At 43.5% G+C, this 26,746-nt stretch overlaps 2 protein-coding genes and 1 long non-coding RNA gene across 4 annotated transcripts in view; 2 read left to right on the top strand and 1 right to left on the bottom strand.

The window, feature by feature from the left end:
- LOC139062689 (zinc finger protein 98-like) overlaps positions 1–9,172 on the top strand; it is a 42,111-nt gene extending 32,939 nt beyond the window's left edge. The window contains exon 3 of one of the 2 annotated variants that reach the window (XM_070544312.1): positions 3,418–9,172. In XM_070544312.1, the coding sequence (XP_070400413.1) occupies positions 3,418–5,345 (1,928 nt within the window). In that variant the 3' untranslated portion in view covers positions 5,346–9,172. Of the gene's footprint in view, positions 1–230 lie in introns of both variants that reach the window. The other variant, XM_070544311.1, reaches the window with a different exon arrangement.
- Positions 9,173–9,302: 130 nt separating this feature from the next.
- LOC129165069 (gastrula zinc finger protein XlCGF57.1-like) overlaps positions 9,303–26,746 on the top strand; it is a 29,713-nt gene continuing 12,269 nt past the window's right edge. The window contains exons 1-2 of the mRNA XM_054747308.2: positions 9,303–13,269; positions 18,862–18,946. Coding sequence (XP_054603283.2) covers positions 18,937–18,946 — 10 coding nt within the window. The 5' untranslated portion in view covers positions 9,303–13,269; positions 18,862–18,936. The remainder of the gene's footprint in view (positions 13,270–18,861; positions 18,947–26,746) is intronic.
- Positions 17,180–18,488, bottom strand: LOC129165070 (uncharacterized). The gene is made up of 3 exons (XR_008564501.2): positions 18,456–18,488; positions 18,315–18,377; positions 17,180–17,906 (listed from the first exon to the last, which is right to left on the bottom strand). It is a non-coding gene; the product is annotated as an uncharacterized lncRNA (long non-coding RNA).

Here is a 26,746-nt window from a genome sequence, read left to right as displayed (position 1 = left end):
CAAAAACAGCTGCAGCATGTAGTAAGTCTGTCTGCACTGCTCTCTAATGAGCTTCCTTTCATAAGGAGTCATTTGTATAATTTTAGTGTCACTATTTTATTACATTTGTAAGAATATGAAGTCACTGCAGCAACACAAACGTGACTATAAACATGAAAGCTAAAGAACCAACTTTCCTAAAGCTGCTTGTAAACAAAATATGTCATTAAAGTTATCGTCTATCATTGCAGAACATGGCGATGACATCATGGAACTGGTCTTTGGAAAAGTTTTCCCTGAACCAACTCCGTTTCTAGATGAGGTAGAGAAGATCTGCATCTCACCAACCCTCTGGTCTCAGAGACAACGGAGGTCTCCCACTGTTATCCAGGACCAGTTTGAAGCCCACATACTGCCCCTCCCTCATCATCAGGAAACATCAGTTCCTATCCTGAGGACAACAGAAGACGGCAGGAGGACAGGAACTCTGAGACCTAGACACCACCAGCACCGAGACACAAAGCACCTGTGTGCACAACGCCTGTTTAACTACTAAAGCCTGTTTATTATATAGTTCTACTTATTTGCTGTGAGGTTAATACTTAGAAAATTTGTATATTAATGTAAACAATTTAAAAAAATCACTGATTGTATGTTTTCTTTTAGATGTAATGGTCCAAACTCAGCCTTGTAGACATTTATTGCATCCTGTAGGTAAATACACAGAACAGGCTCAGGTCCAGGATGACCCAGCATGCTCTTCTTCCATTCTGGCTGTTAGGGATTGTATCAATAACTCAATGCCTACTGATGTTTCCACCTAATGGTATTTATTTAGAATGCAGGTAAGATTTAACTATATTTGTTAGCAAAGCAGACTGATCTTGGGAGTTTCACTGCAGCACTGATGTCCACCTCTCTGTACACATTAGAGAGAATTACCACGTTACAGCTAAACACATTTAATAAAGATATAGGCTACGCATTGCAGACAATAGAAACAAAGTTGTAAGCATTAGAATTATAATGATCACATTAAAGAACATTTGGAGTAATGTTCTTTATTTTTGACTAGAATCTCAAATCTTTAAATTAAAATGTAACTGCTTTTTATCCATTTTCAGCCATTAAGACACCCAATATAAAATAAGACTACTTATAAAATTATTTATAATTATATGTATGTATATATATAGATAGAGATCTTAATAAAATATATTCTTTTAATGGTGTTTTAATGAGCTGTATCATTTTTTAAAACATTTTTATAGAAATAAATAAGCAAGCAGCATTCCTTGTGTGTGTGTGTGTGTGTGTATGTACAGTCTATGGCCGTGACGTGTGTGTGTGCGCGCACACGTGCCTGCTCGCTTGTCGGCCGTGACGGGTGTGTGTGAGTGACTACAGACAAATGCATGAGAGAGTTAGCAGCCTTGAAACAGATTGATGAACTACTCTCCCCACATGTTTTAAAAATGCTAATATGCTATGCTAAATAATGATTTCTCTATAGAACTGCAAAGTCCGACTGGGGGAGGAGAGTACAGGTCTGCACTATGGAGGGGGGCGGAGTTTACAGCTCCTCCTCCAGTTTAAAGAGACAGTACCCAAAAACGGCTCGTTCTCAAGACTCTCCTCAGAACAGGGGTAGATGAGGGTCTGTAGAGCAACAATAATGAGGAAATCAGACCAAAGAACTGCAGTTCCACTGTATTTAGACCCCAACTGAAGGATTTAGATGTAAAAAGGAATAACTTAAAAGCATGTTATGTCTCCTTTAATACAGTGGGGCAAAAAAGTATTTAGTCAGCCACCGATTGTGCAAGTTCTCCCACTTAAAATTATGACAGAGGTCAGTAATTTACATCATAGGTACACTTCAAAAGTGAGAGACAGAATATGAAAAAAATTCCATGAATTCACATGGCAGGATTTTTAAAGAATTTATTTGTAAATCAGGGTGGAAAATAAGTATTTGGTCACTTCAAACAAGGAAAATCTCTGGCTCTCACAGACCTGTAACGTCTTCTTTAAGAAGATTTTCTGTCCTCCACTCGTTACCTGTATTAATGGCACCTGTTTGAACTCATTATCTGTATAAAAGACACCTGTCCACAGCCTCAAACAGTCAGACTCCAAACTCCACCATGGCCAAGACCAAAGAGCTTTCGAAGGACACCAGGAAAAGAATTGTAGACCTGCACCAGACTGGGAAGAGTGAATCTACAATAGGCAAGCAGCTTGGTGTGAAAAAATCAACTGTGGGAGCAATTATCAGAAAATGGACGACATACAAGTCCACTGATCATCTCCCTCGATCTGGGGCTCCCCGCATCCCGTGGGGTCAAAATGATCATGAGAACGGTGAGCAAGAATCCCAGAACCACACGGGGGGACCTGGTGAATGACCTGCAGAGAGCTGGGACCACAGTAACAAAGGTCACCATCAGTAACACACTACAACGGCAGGGAATCAAATCCTGCAGTGCCAGATGTGTTCCGCTGCTGAAGCCAGTGCATGTCCAGGCCCGTCTGAAGTTTGCCAGAGAGCACATGGGTGATGCAGCAGAGGATTGGGAGAATGTCATGTGGTCAGATGAAACCAAAGTAGAACTTTTTGGTATAAACTCAACTCATCGTGTTTGGAGGAAGAAGAATACTGAGTTGCATCCCAAGAACACCATACCTACTGTGAAGCATGGGGGTGGGAACATCATGCTTTGGGGCAGTTTTTCTGCTAAGGGGACAGGACGACTGATCCGTGTTAAGGACAGAATGAATGGGGCCATGTATCGTGAGATTCTGAGCCAAAACCTCCTTCCATCAGTGAGAGCTTTGAAGATGAAACGTGGCTGGGTCTTCCAACACGACAATGATCCCAAACACACCTCCCGGGCAACAAAGGAGTGGCTCCGTAAGAAGCATTTGAAAGTTTTGGAGTGGCCTAGCCAGTCTCCAGACCTCAACCCCATAGAAAATCTGTGGAGGGAGTTGAAAGTCCGTGTTGCTCGGCGACAGCCCCAAAACATCACTGCTCTCGAGAAGATCTGCATGGAGGAATGGGCCAAAATACCAGCTACTGTGTGTGCAAACCTGGTAAAGACCTATAGTAATCGTTTGACCTCTGTTATTGCCAACAAAGGTTATGTTACAAAGAATTGAGTTGAATTTTTGTTATTGACCAAATACTTATTTTCCACCCTGATTTACAAAGAAATTATTTAAAAATCCTGCCATGTGAATTCATGGATTTTTTTTCACATTCTGTCTCTCACAGTTGAAGTGTACCTATGATGTAAATTACTGACCTCTGTCATCATTTTAAGTGGGAGAACTTGCACAATCGGTGGCTGACTAAATACTTTTTTGCCCCACTGTATATGTGTGAAAATAAAGTTACAGTGGTTAATTCACATACTGTGTTCCTGTTTCCCATAGATGTTCTCCAGATGGTTAAAGAAGAAGCTCCTGAAGATCAGAGTGCTGGTGTGGACCAGCAGCACCCAGAACAGTTCCACATAAAGGATGAACAGGAGGAACTCTGGACCAGTCTGGAAGGAGAGCAGCTCCTTTTGAAGAAGGAGACTAATTCTGCCAGGTTTCCATTCATATCAGTTTCTATAAAAAGTGAGGATGATGAAGACAAACCTCTGGTCTTACATCTTCTTTATCAGCAGCAAATAGAGGACAGAGATGTTCCAACCAACAGCTCAGCTGACCAGACAACAGCAGAAACTGGTAGAGAAGCAGAATCTAGCAGGAACCCAGTTCTGAACCCCGATGAACAGATATCTGATTCTTCAGAGACTGAAATTAGTGGAGATGATGTGAATCTAAATGTTGAGCTATTAGACTCTAGTTCTGAAACTGGAGATGGAGACACTGACTGCAATGAGAGCAGGTCTTCTGAGTCAGATATTAAGACTGTCAACAAATCCTTTTGCTGCCTCGAGTGTGGTAAAGAGTTTCTCCACAAGTGGTCTCTCCAGAGACATGAAAGAGTGACGAGCCATTCAGCAATAAGATCTTCAGGATGTGTGGTTAATGAGAAAAATGTTAGAGTAAAGCAACATGTAGACTTTAGCAGGAAAGTCCAGAATGAACCAAAAACGTTTAGTTGTGACATTCGTCTCATTCATAATAAATGTTTAAACGGACACATGAGAGTCCACACAAGAGAGAAACCCTTTGCCTGTGAGCTCTGTGAACAAAGATTTAGTCGTAAATTCACATTAAACCGTCACATGAGAGTCCACACAGGACAGAAACTGTTTGCGTGTGAGCTCTGTGAACAAAGATTTAGTCAAAAATCAACATTGAACACTCACATGAGAATCCACACAGGACAGAAACCGTTTGCGTGTGAACTCTGTGGAAAATGCTTTACTCTAAAGGGAAATTTGAACACTCACATGAGAGTCCACACAGGACAAAAACCCTTTGTGTGTGAGCTCTGTGGACAAAGATTTAGTTTTAAGCAAATATTAAACACTCACATGAGAATCCACACAAGAGAGAAACCCTTTGCCTGTGAGCTCTGTGAACAAAGATTTAGACGTAAATTCACATTAAACTGTCACATGAAAGTCCACACAGGACAGAAACCGTTTGCGTGTGAGCTCTGTGAACAAAGATTTAGTCGTAAATTCACATTAAACCGTCACATGACAGTCCACACAGGACAGAAACTATTTGCGTGTGAGCTCTGTGAACAAAGATTTAGTCAAAAATCAACATTGAACACTCACATGAGAATCCACACAGGACAGAGACCGTTTGCGTGTGAACTCTGTGGAAAAAGCTTTACTCTAAAGGGAAATTTGAACACTCACATGAGAGTCCACACAGGACAAAAACCCTTTGTGTGTGAGCTATGTGGACAAAGATTTAGTTTTAAGCCAACATTAAACACTCACATGAGAATCCACACAAGAGACAAACCCTTTGTGTGTGAGCTCTGTGAACAAAGATTTAGTGAAAAATCAACATTAAACAGTCACATGAGAATCCACACAGGACAGAAACCAATTGTGTGTGAAATCTGTGGAAAAAGCTTTACTCTAAAGACAAATTTGAACTCTCACATGAGAGTCCACACAGGACAGAAACCGTTTGCGTGTGAACGTTGTGGAAAAAGCTTTAATCGAAGGACAAATTTGAACACTCACATGAGAGTCCACACAGGGCAGAAACCGTTTGTGTGTGAACTCTGTGGGAAAAGCTTTAATCGAAGGACAAATTTGAACACTCACATGAGAGTCCACACAGGACAGAAACTCTTTGCCTGTGAGTTATGTGGACAAAGATTTAGCCATAAGAAAAATTTAAACAGTCACATGAGAGTCCACAAAGGACATTACAAATAAATTTAAAGTGCACTTTTACTGATAAACGTATAAGTACGTGACTAAAAATGCTGTAGACAAGTGAGGTCATTATTTTGGCATTTTTGTGCATCTTATTGTAACCCTCCCACTGTCCCTTGAGGTCCATGTGGCAGGGGTGAGGAGTGAGCACCACCTCACCCCTGCCACGTGGACCTTAAGGGGTAAACCATCAACCCTGCTCAATGGTCACCTTTCCTCGCGGGGTCACCCATTAGGACAGTGGGAGGGTTAGAATGTAAACATTCAGCATGAAACTGCTCATTCTCCTCTGACCTCTAGCATCAACAAGGCATATTCGCCCACAGGACTGCCACATACTGGATGTTTTTCCCTTTTCACATCATTCTTTGTAAACCCTAGAAATGGTTGTGTGTCCAGACACACTGGAAAAGTAAAGGAATCCTATACCTGGAACACATAAATAAAGGATTGGGCTTCATCCCATTTAATAGAATAGGCTCCCAATTTGGAATAGATAAGAATAGCTTTTTAGAATATCACCAAATTAAATCAATAGTTAAACAAAAGTTTAAGTGTAATAAAGTAGAATTACAAACACCACCAAGGGTACTAGACTTCTCGTCGTCGTCGTCGTCGTCGTCTTCCTCCGCTTATCCGGGTCCGGGTCGCGGGGGCAGCATCCCAATTAGGGAGCTCCAGGCCGTCCTCTCCCCGGCCTTGTCCACCAGCTCCTCCGGCAGGACCCCAAGGCGTTCCCGGACCAGATTGGAGATGTAACTTCTCCAACGTGTCCTGGGTCGACCCGGGGTCCTTTTGCCGGCAGGACATGCCCGAAACACCTCCCCGGGGAGGCGTCCAGGAGGCATCCTGACCAGATGCCCAAACCACCTCAACTGGCTCCTTTCGATCCGGAGGAGCAGCGGTTCTACTCCGAGTCCCTCCCGAATGTCCGAGCTCCTCACCCTATCTCTAAGGCTGAGCCCGGCCACCCTACGGAGGAAACTCATTTCGGCCGCTTGTATCCGCGATCTCGTTCTTTCGGTCATTACCCAAAGCTCATGACCATAGGTGAGGATTGGGACGTAGATCGACCGGTAAATCGAGAGCCTGGCTTTCTGGCTCAGCTCCCTCTTCCCCACGACAGATCGGCTCAGCGTCCGCATCACTGCAGACGCCGAACCAATCCGCCTGTCGATCTCCCGATCCCTCCTACCCTCACTCGTGAACAAGACCCCGAGATACTTAAACTCCTCCACTTGAGGTAGGACCTCTCCCCCGACCCGGAGGTGGGAAGCCACCCTTTTCCGGTCGAGAACCATGGTCTCAGATTTGGAGGTGCTGATCCTCATACTAGACTTCTGTAATCTCAAACACCCCAAACTACAGTCCAAAATTTATAAGACACTGTCCAAAATAGATGATAGAATAGCAATCCCTATTGAAAAATGGGAGGTGGGTCTATCAATCAGCTTTGACCAGAACTTCTGGTCCCAAACTTGTTTTAAAACGTTTAAAATGATCAGACACCCCAATTTACAATTAATTCAATTCAAAATGCTGCAGAGTACACTATACAAGTCATCGGATGTTCAGGATGGGGTTTGTGTCGTCTGACACCTGTACACACTGCACACACAACATTCCTGACAATTACATCCACGCACTGTGGTCCTGTCCACCTGTCCAGGAATTTCGAGGTAGAGTATGTGAAGACCTGTCAAAGTGTCTGAAATGTCATATCCCAACTTCCCCCTCTCTTTGTTTGCTGGGAAACCTGGACGATGTCCCGATTGAAACATCTTTGGTTCACGTGGTTCTGACTGCCATATGTATCGCTAAGAAAACTATCCTCACGAACTGGAAAAATAAAGATACTCTTTGCATTAACCAGTATAGAAATATTTTGTTAGATCACATTATACTTGATATAGCCTCTGCTTCCACCTCATATCAATCTCTCTGGGCTCTTTTGATCACATAACAGTGATGGGGGGGTCATTGATATTGTCCTGCGGGATGATGTGGGTGATAGGGTGGAGGGTTTGAGTTTGGAGTGGGTCTGGGGCTGGGGGGCTGCTGCCCTGCTCTGGAGGTGCTTGGGTTGCCTCAGGGGGTGGACTACTAGCGGTTGTGAGTGGGGCCCCTTGTGGCATCTTGGCGGTGGCCGTGGGTTGCTTCCTGGTGGCTGCATTGCTCCTGAGTGAGTCTGGGTGGGGAGCGACCCCGTGTGGGGATCTGGGTGGGGCCGTGGGGATTGGGTCCTGAGTGTGGGGCAATTTGGGAACAGAGGGGCCTATTCAGGCGTGGGAATGAACTGCACAACCAACTGGCCAGCCGGGCCGTTGGTCAGAAAAGTTACCGGCCCCGCTGAGAATCTACCGGCCTAGCAGGTCATCTGCTAAGATGAGTAAAAATCACAACTGAAAAAAAATAAATAAATAAATAAAAAATGGAAAGGTAAGAAAAAAAATAAAAGAAAATAATGAAAGAAGCAAGAGATGGCAGCTAAAAATACAAAAAAAATTAAGATTTAAAAAATGCTGATGACTTACTATGCAAATCACAAATGGCTGCTTCCTACAGGGCTTTGCTCTTTCTTTTTATTATGTAGAAGTGCAACATTTTCTGTTCAATTTGAGACTCGCTATAAAAGCAGGAGTTACAAGAGTTAGCAGGAGTATTGGAGCAGGTGTAGCGTCCAGCAATGATCATTTTAGGTACAGCCTGACCTTTTACCATCTATTCAACATCTGGTCAGAAAGAAGATACAACATTGCAGGACTTTGTTTTATGAGGCTATGGCTATTGTTAATAGTCGTCCCTTAACTGTTTACAACATTAACGAACCTAACGTACCTGAACCACTCACTCCTTATCGTCTTATCCTTATGAAGTCTAAAATCGCTTTACCACCACCTGGAACTTTTGTCAAAGAAGACGTGTATGCACTTCAAAGGTGGCGTGGAGTACAGTTTCTTGTAGAACAATTCTGGAGCAGATGGAAAAGAGAATATCTCAGTAACCTCTCTCAGACAAAAATGGCACAAACTGCGCCGCAATGTAAAGGTGGATGACATAGTCCTTGTTAAAGATGATGTACTTCCAAGATGTCAGTGGCAACTGGGTCGTGTGATTGGCACTGCAGAGGGAAAAGACGGAATAGTCCGAAGAGTTAAGTTCAGATGGCAAACAGAGGTCTGAATGATAGACAGAACCGTGTGTCTGTTCTTGAACGTCCTGTACAAAAACTGATTGTGTTAGTTGAGAGTTAAGTTTTTGCTCTTTGTTTTTAATTAGGAAGTAAAATACAGTACTGTTAACTGCCATTTGTCTACTTTAAAATCATGTGAAGTATTTTTTGCATAAATCATGATTTGGTGGGAGTGTAAATGGCTGCGAGCAGGTGGATTGTCAACGTCACTCATTCAATTGCATATAAGTGGGCGTTAACCCGGATGTGGACGTGGCGTTGGCATTCCACCTGGCTTGGCGTGTTGCAGCAGACCAAACTTCCACGTAAGTGCGGGTATTTTGACTAAAATTGATTAAATAAGAACGTGTCGCCCTAACAAATGCTTGTACATTTAGTCTATGGTCTTGCTGTGCCAAGCCTCTACGTGACATTACTTTGATTGCACCCCATGGCAAGAGGAGCAAGGTATTTGTTCTTTTTTTCTGTTTGTTGCTCCTGATTGTCAGCGATTGTCTTTAATTTGTTTGTAAATTATGTATTTTCAGTTTTCACAGTGTTTGCACAGTGACCGGCACCAGGTGCTCGGTGCGATTCTGGGAATGAGATGTGTGCATCTACAGCCTGACGCAAATAAAAAGTTACACCCGTCGAAGCTCTCCTCCTTATTTCTCTTGGATGCCAAGCCAAGCGGTGCTCGCTGCAGAACCACAAAGGTGGAGTTGCACCAGAAGGTGGAGCTGCACCAGAGTCAGCCCCACCCATTCCAGAGTCAGCCCCGCCCATTCCATCAGAGTCAGTCCAATTCCTTCCAGTTGTCAGACTTGATAGCATTCTGGAACCAAAGAGGGTGTTATAGCTAATATCATCTAAAATACAAGATTGAGGACGGAGTTTAGAAGTTAATTGAACAGTTTTTGTAAAGGTTCCATATAATTAAAAATCTAACTTTTGGAACTTTTAATCATGTTATATTGGAATTTCCTCATAAGAAACACGTCAAAGCCATTTTTGGCCTCATTCATGCATTTTCCTCCCATCTCCGCTTCAATTTCGTCCTCTCCCCCAAGCGGGTCTGATCTTGGTTCTCAAATCTGGATATTCTGTGAATTTTCTGACAAATTATTTCTGAAATGACTTCTACTGAGACACCGGCGGAGAAACCATGCACCCCATCTACAAAGACACACTGGATGGGACAATTACATGTAACACCACCAGCTTTTTATTAGGTATAGTGGTGAAGTGGTTATGGAGTCTGTTTGGCATGCAGTTTTGCGCAGGTTCGCCTCCCATTAGCGGAAGTATCCGGTAGTTTAAAACCCTTTTTCTTCTTTTCTAGCTACACTTGCCAGTACTATGTTTACAACAATGTATTGGTATACCGTTTACAATCTAATGACTGTGTGTTTTTTTAATTAATTTGTTTAGTTAGCCATTGTGAGTCCATTTGTGAGCAGCGTTTCAACTAAAATGCTGTTTAGGAACGACCAAATTTAAAGAACTTTGAGACATAAATATTTTGCTGAAAATAAACATTACAACTAAAATATAAGCAAATTAAATGTTTCAGTTGGCTACATAGATTGCTGCCGACCCCACCGAGAGTCGAACCAGCATCAGCAGAGGGGAAAGCAAAACTTAAATCAGACGATCGTACCATTGGACTACCAGAAACCATTCAATAGCCTTTAATGCCTTTAATGGTGTTGTGCGCAGGTTCTGTTGGAGCGGCTGTGGGCAGATATGCAGTTTTGTCAACTGATTACTCTCCTACGGTTGCAATCACAGATGATCTCTGCTCCCAATTTTTAAGTTTTTTCCTAGACAATGTCTCCAATATTAGGAGTCTAATCATTTCCCCCGGAGATGTTCTGCTGCCCGTATCTGTTTGTACCGGAAGCTTTGACCATTTTGAGCCGATCACACTGCCTGCCTTGGAGAGATTAATATTTTCCATGAAGCCATCAGGATGTCCTGATGACATTGTACCAGCCAGACTCTTCCGGGAGGTTCTTACAGTGGTAGCCCCTTATGTGCTTTTTATATCCCTCGGCTTCGCTAGGAGCACGATGTGGTTAAGGGAGTAAAGAAGATTTTGTACCGGAATGAAACAAACACTTTTAAAATTCTCTAAAGGATATTTATTAAACAAAAACGAAGCTCTGGGCTGAAAAGGAAACAAAAGGGTCATCCAAGACTGGGTATTAATAAACAAAAGGAATTTCCCAATAAAAACGATATCTAATAATAAACTAAAGACGCAGCACAAAGGCTGGAATAAGGCTAAACGGTAAACACAAAATCTGCACCAAAAGGGTGAGCAAAAGTCTCTCTGTATAAATGAGGAGACACAAATTACTATTATAGATACAAACACAAAATTACCACTCAGGTTTCAAAACTAAGAAAATACCACTCAGGTAACAAAACTAGGACCACTAAGGTGTCAAAACGAACGAACCACTTAGGTAACAAAACAGAGACTTTAACGTCTGTAATGCGAGGAGAGCTAGAGAGGAGAGCAAACACCTCTGTGTCAACATCCATCTGAAAATCTCTCCCAGAATGACAGGAAGCGTTCCCTTTTAACAGGGAGGCATAATTGAACTAACAGCCTGCAGCTGTGCAGGCAGAGGACCGAGGGCCTCTTGTGGCCAAAAGGTGACGGTGTCTGTCACACTCCCCCCCTCAAAACAACAAAGGTAAACAAAATGACCATAGTTGTTGCAACCGAACAAACTAATGAGAACTCCCGCCATCTACACACAAAAAAAAAAACTAACCAACTAACCCCTAGATCTCAAAAGGCGGGCAGATTAAACACAAAGTATCGTACGGCACTGATCCCCAGCGCCGCGGAGTGTTCCAGAGATGTCTGAACGAACAGACAACACTAGCCTTATAAGAGATCTTACAACCTAAAACCTACAAGGGAGCCTCAATTGAAAAACTGCAGTAAAGGGCGTCACAGAGTAGCCAGCTCGGCTCATTTCAGAAAAAGGCAAAACGTTCTTTTTAATTAGCGTTTGTGAAGCTCCGGTGTCTCTTAATATCACCACTTTTTCATCTGTTTCAGAACCCGGAAGTGATACACGCCCCTCTGACAAAAAAGGTTTATAGCATGGGTTTGGCTTGGTTACATTTATCCCAGCACAGGGTTTTGACGAACAAAGAGCCAATTCCGGTCGGGTTTTTCTGGGCGAGTTGCCGTTTCGTCTGTTTTTCTGCTTTAGAGCATAGCAGTCCCTGATGACATGGCCACGCTTGTGGCACTAAAAACACTCAGAACTCTCAGTAGCAGGGCGAAGTTTAGGAGGAGATTTGACTCCTCGTACGGGCTCTGAACGAGTTTCTTTGACTTGATGGGTCCTTGTCTTAAGCCCATGTGGGCTGATTCTACCCACCAATCAGAGGCTTGCTCTAATGGAAGGTGTGAATTTGCTGTCAGCAGTGGGCGTGTTGGCCCTGGTCGGCCTGAAGCAGACCCCCTCGAGAAGAGGGCTGAGAATGAGCCTTGGCTGGCCCGGAAAAATACCAGGCCACCCAGATATGTAAACAACCTACACTACCCGGCCCGGGCCGACCCGGTACAGATGGGAATGGCCCATAAGTCTCACTTAAAGACTTACTTTTATTCCCTTGCTTTTACTGCCTAGCTATTTTATCGATGGTTTATTTACACTGTTCTTTTACCGATTTTATTGACTTCTCTTGTTTGGTTCTTTGTGCTATGCTCTAGCTGTTTTATTCTTTTATATTATTCATTTAACCTTATATGTTTTTACCCCTGTACAGCACTTTAGTCAGATCACATGCTGTTTTTAAATGTGCTTTATCAAAAACATGGAATGGAATGGAAATGGAATATTCGCTACAAGAAACTTTTTCATTTTGGGATATATTCAGGCTTTGTCATGTAGCAAGTTATAATTTTCTTGTTTAATTGGAGCAAAGAGCATAGCATTAACAATTGTAAACTAGTAACAGCTGTAATTCATGTGGGTCAGGTTAGTTTGCGATAAAGTTGAAAAACAATAACAGAAGAAGTCAGTGGGCTAGGCTGAGTTTGCGTGAATGGGCGGGGCTGACTCTGGTGCAGCTCCGCCTTTGTAGTTCTGCAGCGAGCACCCTCTCATGCCAAGGGGCAGCAACAATAATAATAATTATTATATGAGCTAGGGAGGATAGACTTTAATAATAATAATAATAATTAAATTATTATATGAGCCAGGGAGGATAGACTTTATTCAGATTGGATACATAAGAGTCCTGCGTCTCCTGCAGCCTTGATGCTTTTCTGGCACGCCACAGGATAAATTAGGAGTATTGGCTCAAGTTCATAGACTTCATATCAACATCAGTGTCAGATTGACCTGCATGAAGAAGTCTGGCCTGGTTATGTCACTAGTATGTGTGCTTTATTAGTCACACACTGAACACACAGGTTCTTGCTGTTCATCCAGAGTCGTGTCCACTAGGTGGCAGCAGTGCACCTTTACGTTGGTTGTACAGAAGAAGAAGAAACCCGGAAGCTGCTAGCAGCGCTAGCTTGTTGTTGTTCTGGTGTGTGAGGTGAATGAATATTTGAGTCTCTGGGAGAGTTGATCGGCTAAAGCGACTAACTGCTGCTGCAGAAATCTTCTCACCAGGCTGTGGAAACCTTCTCCTCCTCAACAACTTGGTGGACTTTTTTCCAGAACCAGAGAAGATATTCTGCGGTCTTCGTGGCAATCAGAGCTCCAGAAGCAGGTAATGGGTCAGAAAAGCTTTTCTCTAGACTTCCTGCCCTCTGGCTCTGCTGCTGTTCCTTTGGCCTCTCTGACAAACGCGCTCGTTTAGCTGCTTTCATCAGATTGAAGAGGTTCCCTCTATCAGACTCGCTCATCTGAGCTGGTCATGATGCAGGATCGCTGCTCGCTCTCTGATCCATCCTGCTCACACTCCGACGGAAAAGCCCCGAATCTGAATGTGACTCTGGAGGAAAAAGCGGTTAGCTCTACTCCGTGACTGGGACCAGGGGCGTAGCACCAAATTCTGGGCCCTAGGTACAAGTCTTCTAGGTGGGCCCCCAAGCTCAATTACTTAATATCTCTCTTACATATTTTTTGTCATGCTATAAGACAAGATAATAAATATGATCTTAGTTTAACCTCTATATTGAGCTAATACAAATGCCAGCATAATAAAAGTGAAATGCCCAGACTTCACATATAATTATTTTTATTTGCCAACAATGTGTTCAAACAAAAATCCTGGAATTTATTTTCCAGTAAATGCCCCCTGACGGGTCTTCATGTTAGCAAAATCACTTATGAGATCTTTAAAGTCCAATCCTTTGGCTAATTGGCTTTCAATAGAAAGAAGAGCTAGGCTGTTCAGTCTATCCTGGGACATTGTTGATCTCATATAATTTTTCACCAGTTTCAGTTTGCTAAAAGCCCGTTCACCCCCAGCAACAGTCACAGGTAGTGTGCAAAAAATCCTCAGTCCAATACAAACTTCTCCAAAAATGCTCTGTAATTGCATCCTGTAGATGGCATTAAGCAGCTCAAGAGGAGACCGAATGTGTGGAAATGTGGCACCATATATTGTTCTCAGGTGTAGCATCTCATTCTCAAATTCAGCTGTGAGATCCTTGTAATATTTTCTCATCAGTGCCTGGCATGATATCTTCATCTGCTCTTCAGTCATGTCTGTCATGGTTCATGATGTTAAGCTTTGCTGATATGTATTGATATATTAAATACATATGACATGAAATAAACCAGGTTCTCTCTGTGAATGTAATGTACTCTAAATTTTATAATCCCTGCATTATCAGCCAAATTATAAGATTGTCCGTTTTCAAGATCAAATATAAAGAATTTTAAAATAGGCTTAAAATATCTAACCAAGTCAATAACAATCGTCTAACACCAGTGTCATCATGCTATACGAAAAACAGTGGCAGCTTCACATTCCTGAGATTACCACGAATCCATCGATACCAAGTTTGTCCTGGTCCATGACTGGGAAGGAGCTGACATATCCACACAGAGTGAACCTGTTTTTACTGCGAGGTCCACCAATTAATTGGCGGCAGCGGCCCGCAATAATAATTCTGACTAATATATATATATAAATTAGTGTTTTCACTGATAACACTAATTAATTTATATTTGATCTTGATGGTGAAACTAAAGGCGTTTAACACTGAACACCTAACATGAATGCAGCTTCTGAGAGCTAGCTAATATCAGCTAAAACTGTGTTCTGCTGCTGCTGCTCACCTTCCTTCTTGAAAAACCTAGTCAATACTTGCTTCTGTTCAATTAACTTTTTCTCCTTCTTTTCTTTTCTGGAAGCCAGATTTCCCTTTCTTGGGAAAAGACATGACTGACTCTCCTGCCTCCAGCTCTGGCTGTCGGCATCTGCGATGTCTCACAGCTGTTCATGGGCCGTGCAGCCCCTGGCCGCTGGTGTGGTCTAAACCACTTTGCACATTTTTAAGGGGTGATAGATGCCTCAGAGTTTATTCAGTTATTATTTTTAAGGCGAAATTCTGTTTCTTAACCTCTTTATCCAGGTAAAGGGAAGTTTATTAAGACATTAAGTAAGTTGGGGGGAAAAACAACAACAATAAACATTTTTATTCAAAGCTGTCTCAGGGCCCCTCCCTGCAGTGGGCCCTGGGTAAACGGTACCCTTCTCCCCCAGTCCGACGCCCCTGACTGGGACCAAAATTAGGCCCTGGCATTTTTATGAACCGTCGGCCCTCGGCAAGGGAGTTTGCTGCTCGCGACCCGTCTATCCCGTCATACAGTTAAATCATGTTTTTACCAACTAAGACGCATCTCAAAACTAAAGCACATCCTGAGTGTCCGTCTTCTGAAATCTGTGGTCCACACTTTTATCACCTCAAGGCTGGATTACTCTAACTCCTGCTTATACGGCATCAGTAAAGCAGCTCTTTCTAGACTTCAGCTGGTCCAGAATTCAGCAGCTAGGTTGCTGACTGGAGCTGACAGAAGACAACACATTTCTCCAATTCTGAAATCTCTCCACTGGTTCCCCGTGCAGTTCAGGATAAACTTCAAAATTATGCTTCTCACTTACAAATCCTTGAACCATCAAGCTCCTCCATATCTGTGTGAACTTGTCCATTACTACAACCCGCCGCGTGCTCTCAGGTCTGAAGATAAGCTCCTCCTAGCTGTTCCGAATGCACGTTTAAAAAGCCGTGGAGAAAGGGCTTTCTCTGTCTGTGCACCGAAGCTGTGGAACGCATTACCACTGCTAGTGAGGCTAGCTCCAACAGCTAGCATTTTTAAATCACGCCTGAAAACTCACTACTTCAACCTAGTGTATACCACATAATTATAGACCTCACTTACATCTGCACTGTTTAAAAATGGACTCCACAATTATCGACTTCCGTACTATTGAGGTTCTTTGTAAAATGTTTTTTTTTTCCTATTTTTATTTTACCCTGTGTCTTATTGATTTTTAGCTGTTATTTTTGGGAATTTTGTTGTATTTCCTTTTTATCTTCTATCTGTGTTCGACATGTTTATATAACGCCTGTTTAATTAACTAACATTTTTAGTGTACAGCGCCTTGTTTGGTTGTAATGCCTTGTGAATGCGCTTTATAAATAAAATTGAATTGGATTGGATATATGGGGGGAGGGACAGGGTGTTGTGTGTGCTGCTGGCGGACTTGTCTCTATAACCGCATGTGAGGCGGAGGCTTGGTTTGGGACGGCCCAAGCTGGGCAAGCGGTCCACCGGGACAGTGCCAGATAGGCCAGTCCACCCCTGCTGGTGACCAAAGGTCGTCTTTTCCAGACTGGATCTGTCCTCAGCTGATCAGAACCAAAGCGATTGGGTCTTTAATCTCCTGCGTTCAGGGGGGCTGCCAGAGATTTTGGGCCCCATGAAAAAATATCAAGTTGGGCCCCCTGGGGGCTCGTCCATAGCTGGAGCTGGGGTTCCACCCTCCCAGATTCGAAGGGAGAAAAAAATAAAATATATATACTTTATATTAGTGTTTCAGTTTTGCTTAATTATGTAGGTCTACATGCATTCTTACTTATTTACATATCATTTTCACCAGCTGTCTCTCATTAAACGGTGAATTTCCTTCAACAGAATTAGCAATATCACTGCTGGAAAAAGCAGGAAATGCACATGCTGAAAGGTGTTAATCTCCTTTTCCCTATTACTCTCTTAAAATGTGTTTATTTATTCTAAGATTTTATTTGATGATAAAATTCAAATTTGGATATCTAATTAAATTTCCATGTTGTGTCAAAGCTTTACATAACTACATTTTCAGCTGTCTTTCCTCTTGAAATCAAGTATTTCTGTATGTCTGACAAAAATGAAGGATTCACTGCTCACAAGGTGACTTCTTTGTTTTTGAACCCAGTCATTAAAATTAATGCACAACAGGGAAAATGCAGCACAGACTCCTGCAGGATATTAGCTGTAGTTTTCCATCATCAATACTAGATTTCATATTTTATCATGTTCAATGTTATATTAAGTTTATTTATTACAATTATTAATAGCTTTTGTTTCATTTTTGCTCTCTGGTGAATTATTTGGAAATGACTGATTTTTGGTTTGTGTTCTAAAAGCTACATAGACAAATTACATCTTGTAAAACCTCCCATAATTCAGTCAGATTTGAAACATTTCATTTCAAGGTGTTTAGTAGATGAAGAGGGTTTTTTTCTTGTATGGTGCCTTCAAAAAGGTGCTTCACAGTAATAATCTCACAGTAATTTAAAATTAATTAGTCAAAATAAAGTAGGGACCTCTGAATAAATATATGTAACACTTTGAAAGCGCTAATGAATTAAGTTAAATGAAGTATGGCTAGTGTATACTGACTTTATCAGAACCCAGGAACAACTGCTGGAGCTGGTTGTCAATAATAAAAGAATACACAACACGTTGAAATAGTTTGCAAAGGCAATATATTGAATAATTATAAATAAAATAAACAAACACAAATTAACAGGTTCCACTGCTGCAGCACTGATAAATAAGTTAAAGTGCACTTTGAAAGTTCTAGTTCTAGTGAACGTTCTAGAGGAACACTCTGACTTCGGTCTGATCCCCTGAATAGTTAACACTCCTTTGCAGGACTTGAAGGTCCAATGGATTCACACCGAATTAATTGTCCAGGATGTGATCCGAGTGTCCATGAAAATTATCCAAGTGCTTTGTCAAAGAGTACTGAAAAGGGAGGTGTGTGAATCCAAGAATTTGGTTAAGGAGTTGGGGGTGGGCAGAACGTTGTCTGAGACAACTTCCTACCAGACCAGTAGGAAGATGAAGGAGAGGTCTTCTGGCCAATCGTTAGCTCGCCATCCTTAAACCCTTAAAGGGTCACCTGGCCTGTATTAAACAAACAGGACTAGTAAGACATCTTATTGCAAATAAGGTGTCCCGTTTCCCTTCGTTTCTTGTGTACACAAGTAATTCTTATAAATACATGGTGTTAAAATCAATGTGCATAAACTGTACATTCAATACAAACCCATAATAGTTTAGAATCTCAGTAAAGCTTTATCCAAACCAATGTACCGCTAGATAAATACTACATAGCTTGGACAAAGTTAGTATCCCACAAAAATAACAAACAAGAACTTAGCTTTGAGTTCATTGGTGGTATTTAAAAACAAGATCATGCTCAATTGTTTGAAACAGCATTCATCATACATGGTATTGCATTTGCTACCAGCATGCAACCCACTAGCATGCTAGTTGCTAATATGACACAAACACACTCATCTTAAAACTCACCAATTCCAGCTTCTGTATGGTGTATGATGACCCTACAAGGCTCCAGCTCACAGTTGTCGGTGTCTGAGTCAAGTAATATCTTAGTGAATGTCAAACAAATGCATTTGAGATAAGAAAAGCTTTGGTTTTTGGTGTACTGACCTGCAACAGCTCTGTCACTTGGCTTTCCCCCACATGTCCGCAGGGAGGAAGCCAGTGCAGGCCTTTGATCATGTGATCAACGTCACATGACTTAGGCAAGGTGCATTAAATGACAGAAGAGTGTAGGAATTCACCATAACTTGGTAAAACACTGGGCTACATATACATTTCATAAAGACTAAAAGATTGTTTGTTTAATGTCTTAAATGAGAAAAAAAAACTGCAAAGTAAAGTACTAATGATTTTTAAACTTCATATTTTTTTATTCGACTTTGAAACGTTTTTGGGCCCCTGACAGCTGTGGGCCCTTAGAATCTTCCTAATCTTTCACCGCTTTACGGCGCCCCTGCCTGCGTTGTTCTGAAGCAGCATCTTAATCAGCTCTCCTGCTTTGTTTCTATTGCAGCTGTTAGCTAAACACGGCTAAAGAAAACCTGCTACCACTTCAGGATCATCCATCAGCTGGGACTGCTTCATCAGCATGGACACAGGTACTGGTGTGTGTGTGTGTGTATGTGTGTGTGTGTGTGTGTGTGTGTGTGTGTGTGTGTGTGGTTCCTAGGATGATAGAAGTCGGTATTTTCAGAAATTGTCTACAGTCGTCATCGTTTATGTTTATTTATTTAGCAGATGCTTTTTATCCAAAGCGGCTTACAATTTATAACCTATAGGGCATGTTGTGATCTGTGGGGGAAACCGGAGTACCCGGAGGAAACCCACGCATGCATGGAGAGAACACGCAACTCCACACAGAAAGGCCGCAGCCGAGCCGAGTTTTTGAACCTGCAACCTTCGTGCTGCGAGGGAACAGTGCTAACCACTGCACCACCATGCAGCCCATCGTAGATCTCTTCGTCTTCAAAGGAAACAAATGAGCTCAAAATATGCTGAAAATATATCACTTAAGTAAGATTAGCACTACTGCAACATATTTATAATCAAGTAATAGTTAAAAGTAGCCGTCCAAAAACATTACTCCACTGAATCTGGTGCCCAGGTAGCTGCGCCAGGTTTTATTTTCTGGATGAGCCTTAATTTAACACGTTATTATCAATGTAAGTTACAAGCAGGTACAGAGACACCTACATGCTGAGACATGTTTTCATTTGACAGACAGTTTAAAAATCTGTCACGATCGTTTCCTCCTGCCATTTTCAGAATCAGCTTTATCGTCAGTGCCCCAGCGTCCCGAAGCACAGAAATTTGACTCCGCAGTTCAGCCTGAGCGAGGTTACACACACAAAACACGTAGAACCAAACCGATGCAGGCAGACCACGAGAGCTGCCATTCAAGGCGCTCATTTCAGTTAGATAGAAAAGGGTTACATGAGGATAAATGGGGGAGAGGGACAAAAAGGCATTTCAGAGTTACTCTCGACACGGGCTAACTTTGCTATGCAAAACACCTCAAACATATAAGCACGAGCATCAACAGTTCACACGACATGAGACTCTAATGGGGCTTTGGAGTGTGACATTGCACGATGGGGGCGCGCCCTGGTAACGCCATCTTTCTTGTCACTGAGGGGTGTCCGTGACACGGTTTGAATGCTGGCAGAGGGCGCTGCGGCTGCAGTCTATAGTGACTCGTTGCATTCTCCCTCAACCAAAAGTCCTCACGTCATGCATTTAAGCTAAAATGCTAATGTTAACTTACCTTGCACTGGCTGTAGAGTTGTGGGTGATGGTCACGCAGATGTGGCATTAGATTCGAAGTGTTGCTGCCTTTTGCAGACACTTTTTTTCCTGCACTTTCTGCAAACAGGATAGGCGTCTTCTATTAACTGTCCCTCAGCATTTTTCAGATATCCAAAATATGCCCATACTTCCGATTTAGTCTTCTTTGAGGGCTGATGGATGTCCTGGGCGCTCCCGTCTCCTCCTTCGGCCATTATTTCAACTTCAAAGTTTTGGTTGCATACTAAAAAGTGAGCGTGCGCGGCAACTTCAGCAGAAGCGACGGTGGCTGGTAAGGGCCACCTCGCCTAAACCGCAGCCACAGTAATCAGAATCAGAATGAATTTTATTGCCAGCACTCCAGCGATCCAGAGCATAGGAACTTGACTCCACAGTACAGCCTGACCAAGATTACACACACACATATAGACAGGACAGATACAGGCAGACCACGAGACTAGCCATGAGGGCGCTCATTTCAATAGATGAAGAGGGGCTTACATGAGGAGAGTTCCGGGAGGGAGAAAAAGGCATTAACAGAGCTACACCGGCAGGGTGTAGCTCTACTATGCAAAAAAAAAAAACACCCAACATATAAGCACAAACGTCACAGTTCACAACGTGAGACCCGGTAGGGAGGGGCTGGGACCCTGGTTTCCTCATCACTTCCGGTCGGCAAGATGGCGCCTGTGCTTGGCTTCGCCGCGGTCACCGGCAAACTTTTCTCCACTAACCTCCTCTTTTCCACCTTGCACCTGTCTGCGATCCTCTTCAGTAGTGTCTCTGCTACCATCTCCTATGATCGCCAGACTCTTTTGTCCTTCCGTTCGTTCACGATCGCCCAAGATGCATCGAGGATTTACCATCCTGTTTGTTTACCTGAGCGGCGCGCTGGCCCGGAAGCAATCGACGATCCAGAGCTGCGCACCTCTAGCGATGTTTGTCCAGTCCCAGGAACACGTCGGAGGAAAAGAGGTAAACGAGCAGGAATCCAGGTGAGAATAACACTTCTCTTAAAGCGTGGTTTATCTAGTAAACATCGGCACGATCTTCTAGCTTCTTGTCCTTTGTTTGGTGACCTGAGCGCCACTTCCGCATTCCCGCCAGGCCGCGTTGGGACGCGGTTCATCCGTCCAAGTTTTTTAAGGTCGGTTTATCCTCATTCCTCAGTGGTTTCTCCTCCTGTTCCCTCCATAAGTGGTTTTTATAAACACCGTGGATCTAACCCTGCTAATTTACGTCCACTAACTCCAGCTGTTTCTGTAGTTTCTGATTCCTCCACCACACTCAGCATGGCTCTATTAAACACCCGCTCTGTCAACAATAAGACGTTCCTGCTCAATGATCTAATTCTCTCTAAAAACCTGGATTTTCTGTTTCTGACTGAAGTTTGGCAGCAAACACCTGATTATTCTGCTCTGATTGAACTCTGCCCGAGTGGTTATTCTTTTCTTAGCCAGCCCCGGGGTTCTGGTTGTGGTGGAGGCCTAGCTGTTGTTTTCAGAGACCATCTTCCATGTAGCTCTACAACCTCTGGTCACTTTGCTTCCTTTGAACTGCAGCTGATTAAAGTCGGGTGTAAGGACCCGTTCTACTGTGCTGTGGTCTATCGTCCACCTGGTCCAAACAGTTCTTTCCTTCAGGAGTTTAGTGACTTTCTATCCTCCACTGTGAAGCTGTCCAGACTGGTTATTGTTGGTGACTTTAACATCCACGTTGATGATCCCTCCGATCTCTTTGCCATGAATTTCTCCAGCCTCATGGACTCCTTCAGCTTTACCCAGCATGTTTCTGGCCCCACACACACCAGGGGGCACACTCTAGTCCTTGTTTTTACCCTGAGTCTAAATGCTGACGGTGTTTGTCCTGAGGACGTTTATATTTCAGATCACCATTGCATTTTCTTTAACTTGTCAGTTTCTGCGTCCCCACCTCCTGCTCGCCGTATGGTTAGTTCTCGTTTTCTTAATGAGAGCACAGCTAGCAATTTTTCTGCTGCTGTTGATCCACCCTGCTCTTCTGATAACGACCCAGATTCCTTAACTTCTCAGTTCAACGAGCACTGCCTCTCCATTCTGGACAACATCTGTCCTGTCAGAACCAGATCAGTTCCTGCAGCGAACCCTACTCCCTGGTTTAATGACAGCCTTCGCAGCCTGAAGCACCAATGCAGAAAAATTGAGCGTTTGTGGAAGAAAACCCATCTCCACGTCCATCTGCTGCACCTAAAGGATCTTCTGACATCCTTTAACTCTGCAGTCAGAGACGCCAGGGTTTCCTGTTTCTCCAACCTGGTGTCCCAGAGCAAAGGGAAGCCCAAGGTGCTGTTTAACACCATCAGCAGCATCGTCTCTCCTGCCTCTCCTACAGCCTCCATCCACTCTGTTGCAGACTGTGAGAACTTTCTGTCTTTCTTTGTGGACAAAGTCAATAAGGTTAGATCTAGCATCTCTCCTTCAGCCTTATCGCCGCCTCTCCCGACTCCAACCAGGCCCATCATCCTAGAAAGCTTTGCTGCTGTTTCTTTGCCTGAGTTAACCAAACTAGTTAACTCTATGAAGACCTCTGCATGCCCCCTCCACATCTTACCCTCATCTTTGTTTAAAAGTGCTTTTCAGTCCATCGGTCCCAGCGTGCTCTCTATAATTAATGCTTCTCTGGTCTCTGGTCAGGTCCCTGCTTACTTTAAGAACGCTGTAATCCACCCGCTTCTTAAAAAACTGAGTCTTGACCCCTCTCTCCATAGCAGCTTCAGACCCATCTCTAAACTTCCGTTCATCTCCAGGATCTTGGAAAAGGTTGTGGCTAAACAACTCACAGCTGCTCTTGATGAACATAACATCTATGATAGCTTCCAGGCAGGTTTTCGTAGAGCTCATTCTACTGAAACAACTCTTCTTAGGGTCTCTAATGACCTTCTGACCCACAGTGATGTAGGGGACTGTTCTGTTCTGGTCCTGCTGGACCTGACTGCAGCCTTTGACACTGTTGACCATCACCTGCTACTGGAGAGGCTGAGAGACTGGGTCGGCCTATCAGGATCTGCTCTGGAGTGGTTCTCCTCTTATCTCTCTGAGCGCTCCTTTTCTGTGGCCGTCTCCAAGTTTAGGTCCTCCACCACCTCTCTTACCCATGGTGTCCCACAAGGTTCTGTGCTGGGGCCTCTGCTCTTCCTCCTCTATCTGCTTCCTCTTCAGCACATCCTGAGCTCCTTCAAAGGAATCTCCTACCATCTTTATGCAGATGACATCCAACTGTACATCTCCTTCAAGCCCCATGAGACGTCTAAGCTGCAGCTGTTACACACCTGCTTAGACTCTATCAAAGCCTGGATGGCTGGGAGCTTTCTTCAGCTGAATGAAGATAAGACTGAGATCCTCATCTGTGCCCCAGACAAGCTGGTTCCCAAAGTCAGAGACTCTCTTGGTCAGCTTGCTTCCCACACCAAACCTTCAGTCAGGAATCTTGGCGTGACCTTTGACCCAGCTCTCACTCTGGATTCTCATGTCAGTTCTCTTGTTGGCTCTTCCTTCTTCCATCTCAGGAACGTCGCTAAGCTGAGTCCCATTCTGTCCCGCTCTGAACTTGAGACAGTTCTCCACACCTTCATCTCCTCACGCTTAGACTACTGTAACTGTCTTTTCACGTGTCTGAGCAGAACCTCCCTGTGTCGCGTGCACGTCCCATTTGCCGGTTCCTTTAAAACCCAGTTCCGTTAGAACTTATGAGACTGTGCATTTATCAGGGTTCGGTGGGGATATTGGTGAGTTTTATTGTACTAGACCCTGGTTTTGGGCTTCCTAAGTAAGAATCATATCTTCTATTTTAAAGGTGAAATGACATGCAAGACTTGTCGCTTTGTAGTAGCCCACTTCTTTTTAAGCAATCCAGTTATTTTTTGGTTAAAATACTGGGGACGAAGCCCGGCGGGAGGCCATCCCTTCCGGCAATTGTTTGGGTTATTTGGATTAATTGCGCCCCTATCAGCTTATGTGGATGGTTGGTAACTATAAAATGATTCTTGTTAGTTGATCAGACTAACATAGATTTATCAATTTATCTAATTAATCCAACCTTCCAGCGCTGATAGAGACTTTTTCACTCTTGCGAATCAGAGCCAAAATTAACCTCTAATGTTTCGGTTTTATCATCCTTAAGACATCTCGTTACTCGCGGGTGAGGGAAGAGGCAAGCTCCTCTTATCTTAAGGTTTCTTTATATTAATCTGTCACAAACCGTAAAGTAAATCCTGATAATTGAGGATCCTATAATTAATATGCTTACCTCTGTGCAATAATGGTCAGGGCTCCCACTGGCCCCTTCAAAGAGGACCTCTTTAAGAATCAGGAATGTAGATTCTTTTTCAAAAAGTTTATTACAAGATTAAAAAATACAAAAATGAGTAAATATAAAATTAACTGCTTCCCCCAAGGAGGAATTAGTTCTAATGATTGATTAAGAAATAAGGAGTTGATTTACACCAACTCGGCCTTCTGTGGATCGCCCCAAACTTCTGCCCAAAACTTGTCTAGCTCTGCTTCTCTCCAAAAAAACTGACCTGTCATCCCCCATCCTCTGTGGGGGACCTCTCCAAATCTGCTCTGTCTCTCTCTGTCGTATGCCCCAGCTGCTTGTCGAATTTTCCAGCTCTCTCAGAGCTGCTCTTTTATACCCTTCCTGGGCCAGCTTAGGCAAGGTAAAAGGCACATATCATTACCTCATGACAGAGAGGTCATGGGGTCATTTACCAGACACACACTTTTTTGCTCAACACAAGACATTTGGTATCATTATCACTTCATGCAGCATTCTACATGAGGGCACAGATCAACACATGCAGCACTCTACATGAGAGCACAGGTCATAAATCGTCATGTTTGTAGCAAATTGTAGGTCTTCCTTCAGCATTCCTGAGAGGGCTTCTTGATCCAAACGGGCTGTCTTCACTCTGTTCCAGTCCTTCTTTTCCCGCCAGAGGTGGACCCAGGGGTGGAGCCAGACTGCCTCCTGACCTTTTGCCTAGTTCTGTCCCCGACAGCAAGTTCTGAACTCTTGTCCCTTTGACCCTTCTGTGACCCTTGTTTATGACCACTGTTTCTGAGTCTTGACCTGCTGGAACTTGCTACACCTGAACGTCTACAGGTGGTTCAGAACGCCTGTGCTCGGCTTTTGACCAAGTCCTCCAAATACACCCACATCATCCCGCTTCTCCAGCTTCACTGGCTGCCAGTCAACTCCAGGGTTCATTTCAAGATCCTGGTTCTGGTCTATAGGGCCTTACATGGACAAGCACCATCTTACATTGGTGATCTTCTTAGTCCCTACACCCCCAGCAGGTCCCTGAGGTCCAGTGATCAAAGCCTACTGGTTGTGCAGCACCAGGCTAAAGGTCAAAGGTGACAGATCATCTGCTGCTGTGGCCCCCAGACTCTGGACCTCTCTCCCCTTGAGCCTGAGATCAGTGGACTCAGTGGTCTCCTTTAAAAAGCAGCTGAAGACTCACCTGTTCAAGCTGGCTTTTGTATGACCTTCTTCACCTCTCTCTCTTTATTCTGCTCTCCCCACCTATTCCACCTTCCTCAGGATCCACTGGTTTCCCTCTTTCCTGTTCACTCTCTCTCTCTTTCTTGACATTTTTTCTTTTAAATCGCAATAGCTTATTCTTGCTCATTTTAAATATATTTTAAACATTTTCGAAATGCTTTTTTATATTTTTACAATTTTTTTATTTTTTGTTTTTGTGAAGCGCCTCGTGATTTTTATCTTGAGAGGCGCTATAGAAATGATATTTTCTTCTTCTTCTTCAGCGGGAGCTGCCTGTGTGACGCTCGGCCAACTGAATCCACAGGTGGGTGGGAGGTCATGGGAAAGCACAGAGCACAGTGAGTGCCTTCAACTTGATGACCTCGATGCAGAGACCACAATCTGAAGGCAGGGGGTGGTAGGTAGGGTTTCACAGCATTTGTCTGCATTCCTTCCATCGTGGGGGTTTTTTGCACTTAACTCCAAGGCTGCTTATGGCGTCAGATTGGATAACAGAACTTTGTTTGGGTCAGGCAGAGATAATTTCTCTCTGCCTTAAAGTCTGTATTGATCATTCAAATCCTCCAGTGAAGCCAATTCGGTGATTAAACATCTCCACACCGTCCGGTGACCCTCTCTGAGATGACATCCATTTTGCGCACTAACACCGGCAACGCAGCTAAGACATTGTCCAGCTTACGATTCACCTCGAGTAACGTCCCAGTCTGTGAGGTCTCCGCCCGGTCGGTGCCGTCCATGGTTGCGGGTCACCCTCCAATCGCTCCCGTCATCCCAATTTTTCGGAAAACCAGATATCCTCCCACTCCAATCAGAAGAAATCCAGTGATCATCAGGCCAAATATCCACACATCTTCGACGTCCTCAAGGGACAGCTGAGAGACAGATGACATTCCACAGAATCGAGCATATATCCCGCTGCATGTGTCCCGTGAGGGCAAGCGCGAGCCCCCTCCTCCGTTCTCATCATAGAAAAAATCTTATCAATCGCATTGAATGACCAATTAATTAAATCCATTTCTGAAAAATAGTGATTTCCAGAGGAGATGCAGAGAAGCGCTCTGTAGGCAGAC

The sequence above is a fragment of the Nothobranchius furzeri genome, chromosome 14 (genome assembly GCF_043380555.1).
Source record: "Nothobranchius furzeri strain GRZ-AD chromosome 14, NfurGRZ-RIMD1, whole genome shotgun sequence".
Lineage (NCBI taxonomy): Eukaryota > Metazoa > Chordata > Actinopteri > Cyprinodontiformes > Nothobranchiidae > Nothobranchius > Nothobranchius furzeri.
The sequence above is the reverse complement of the archived record's forward strand: the minus strand, read 5'-3'. Positions and strand labels throughout refer to the sequence as shown.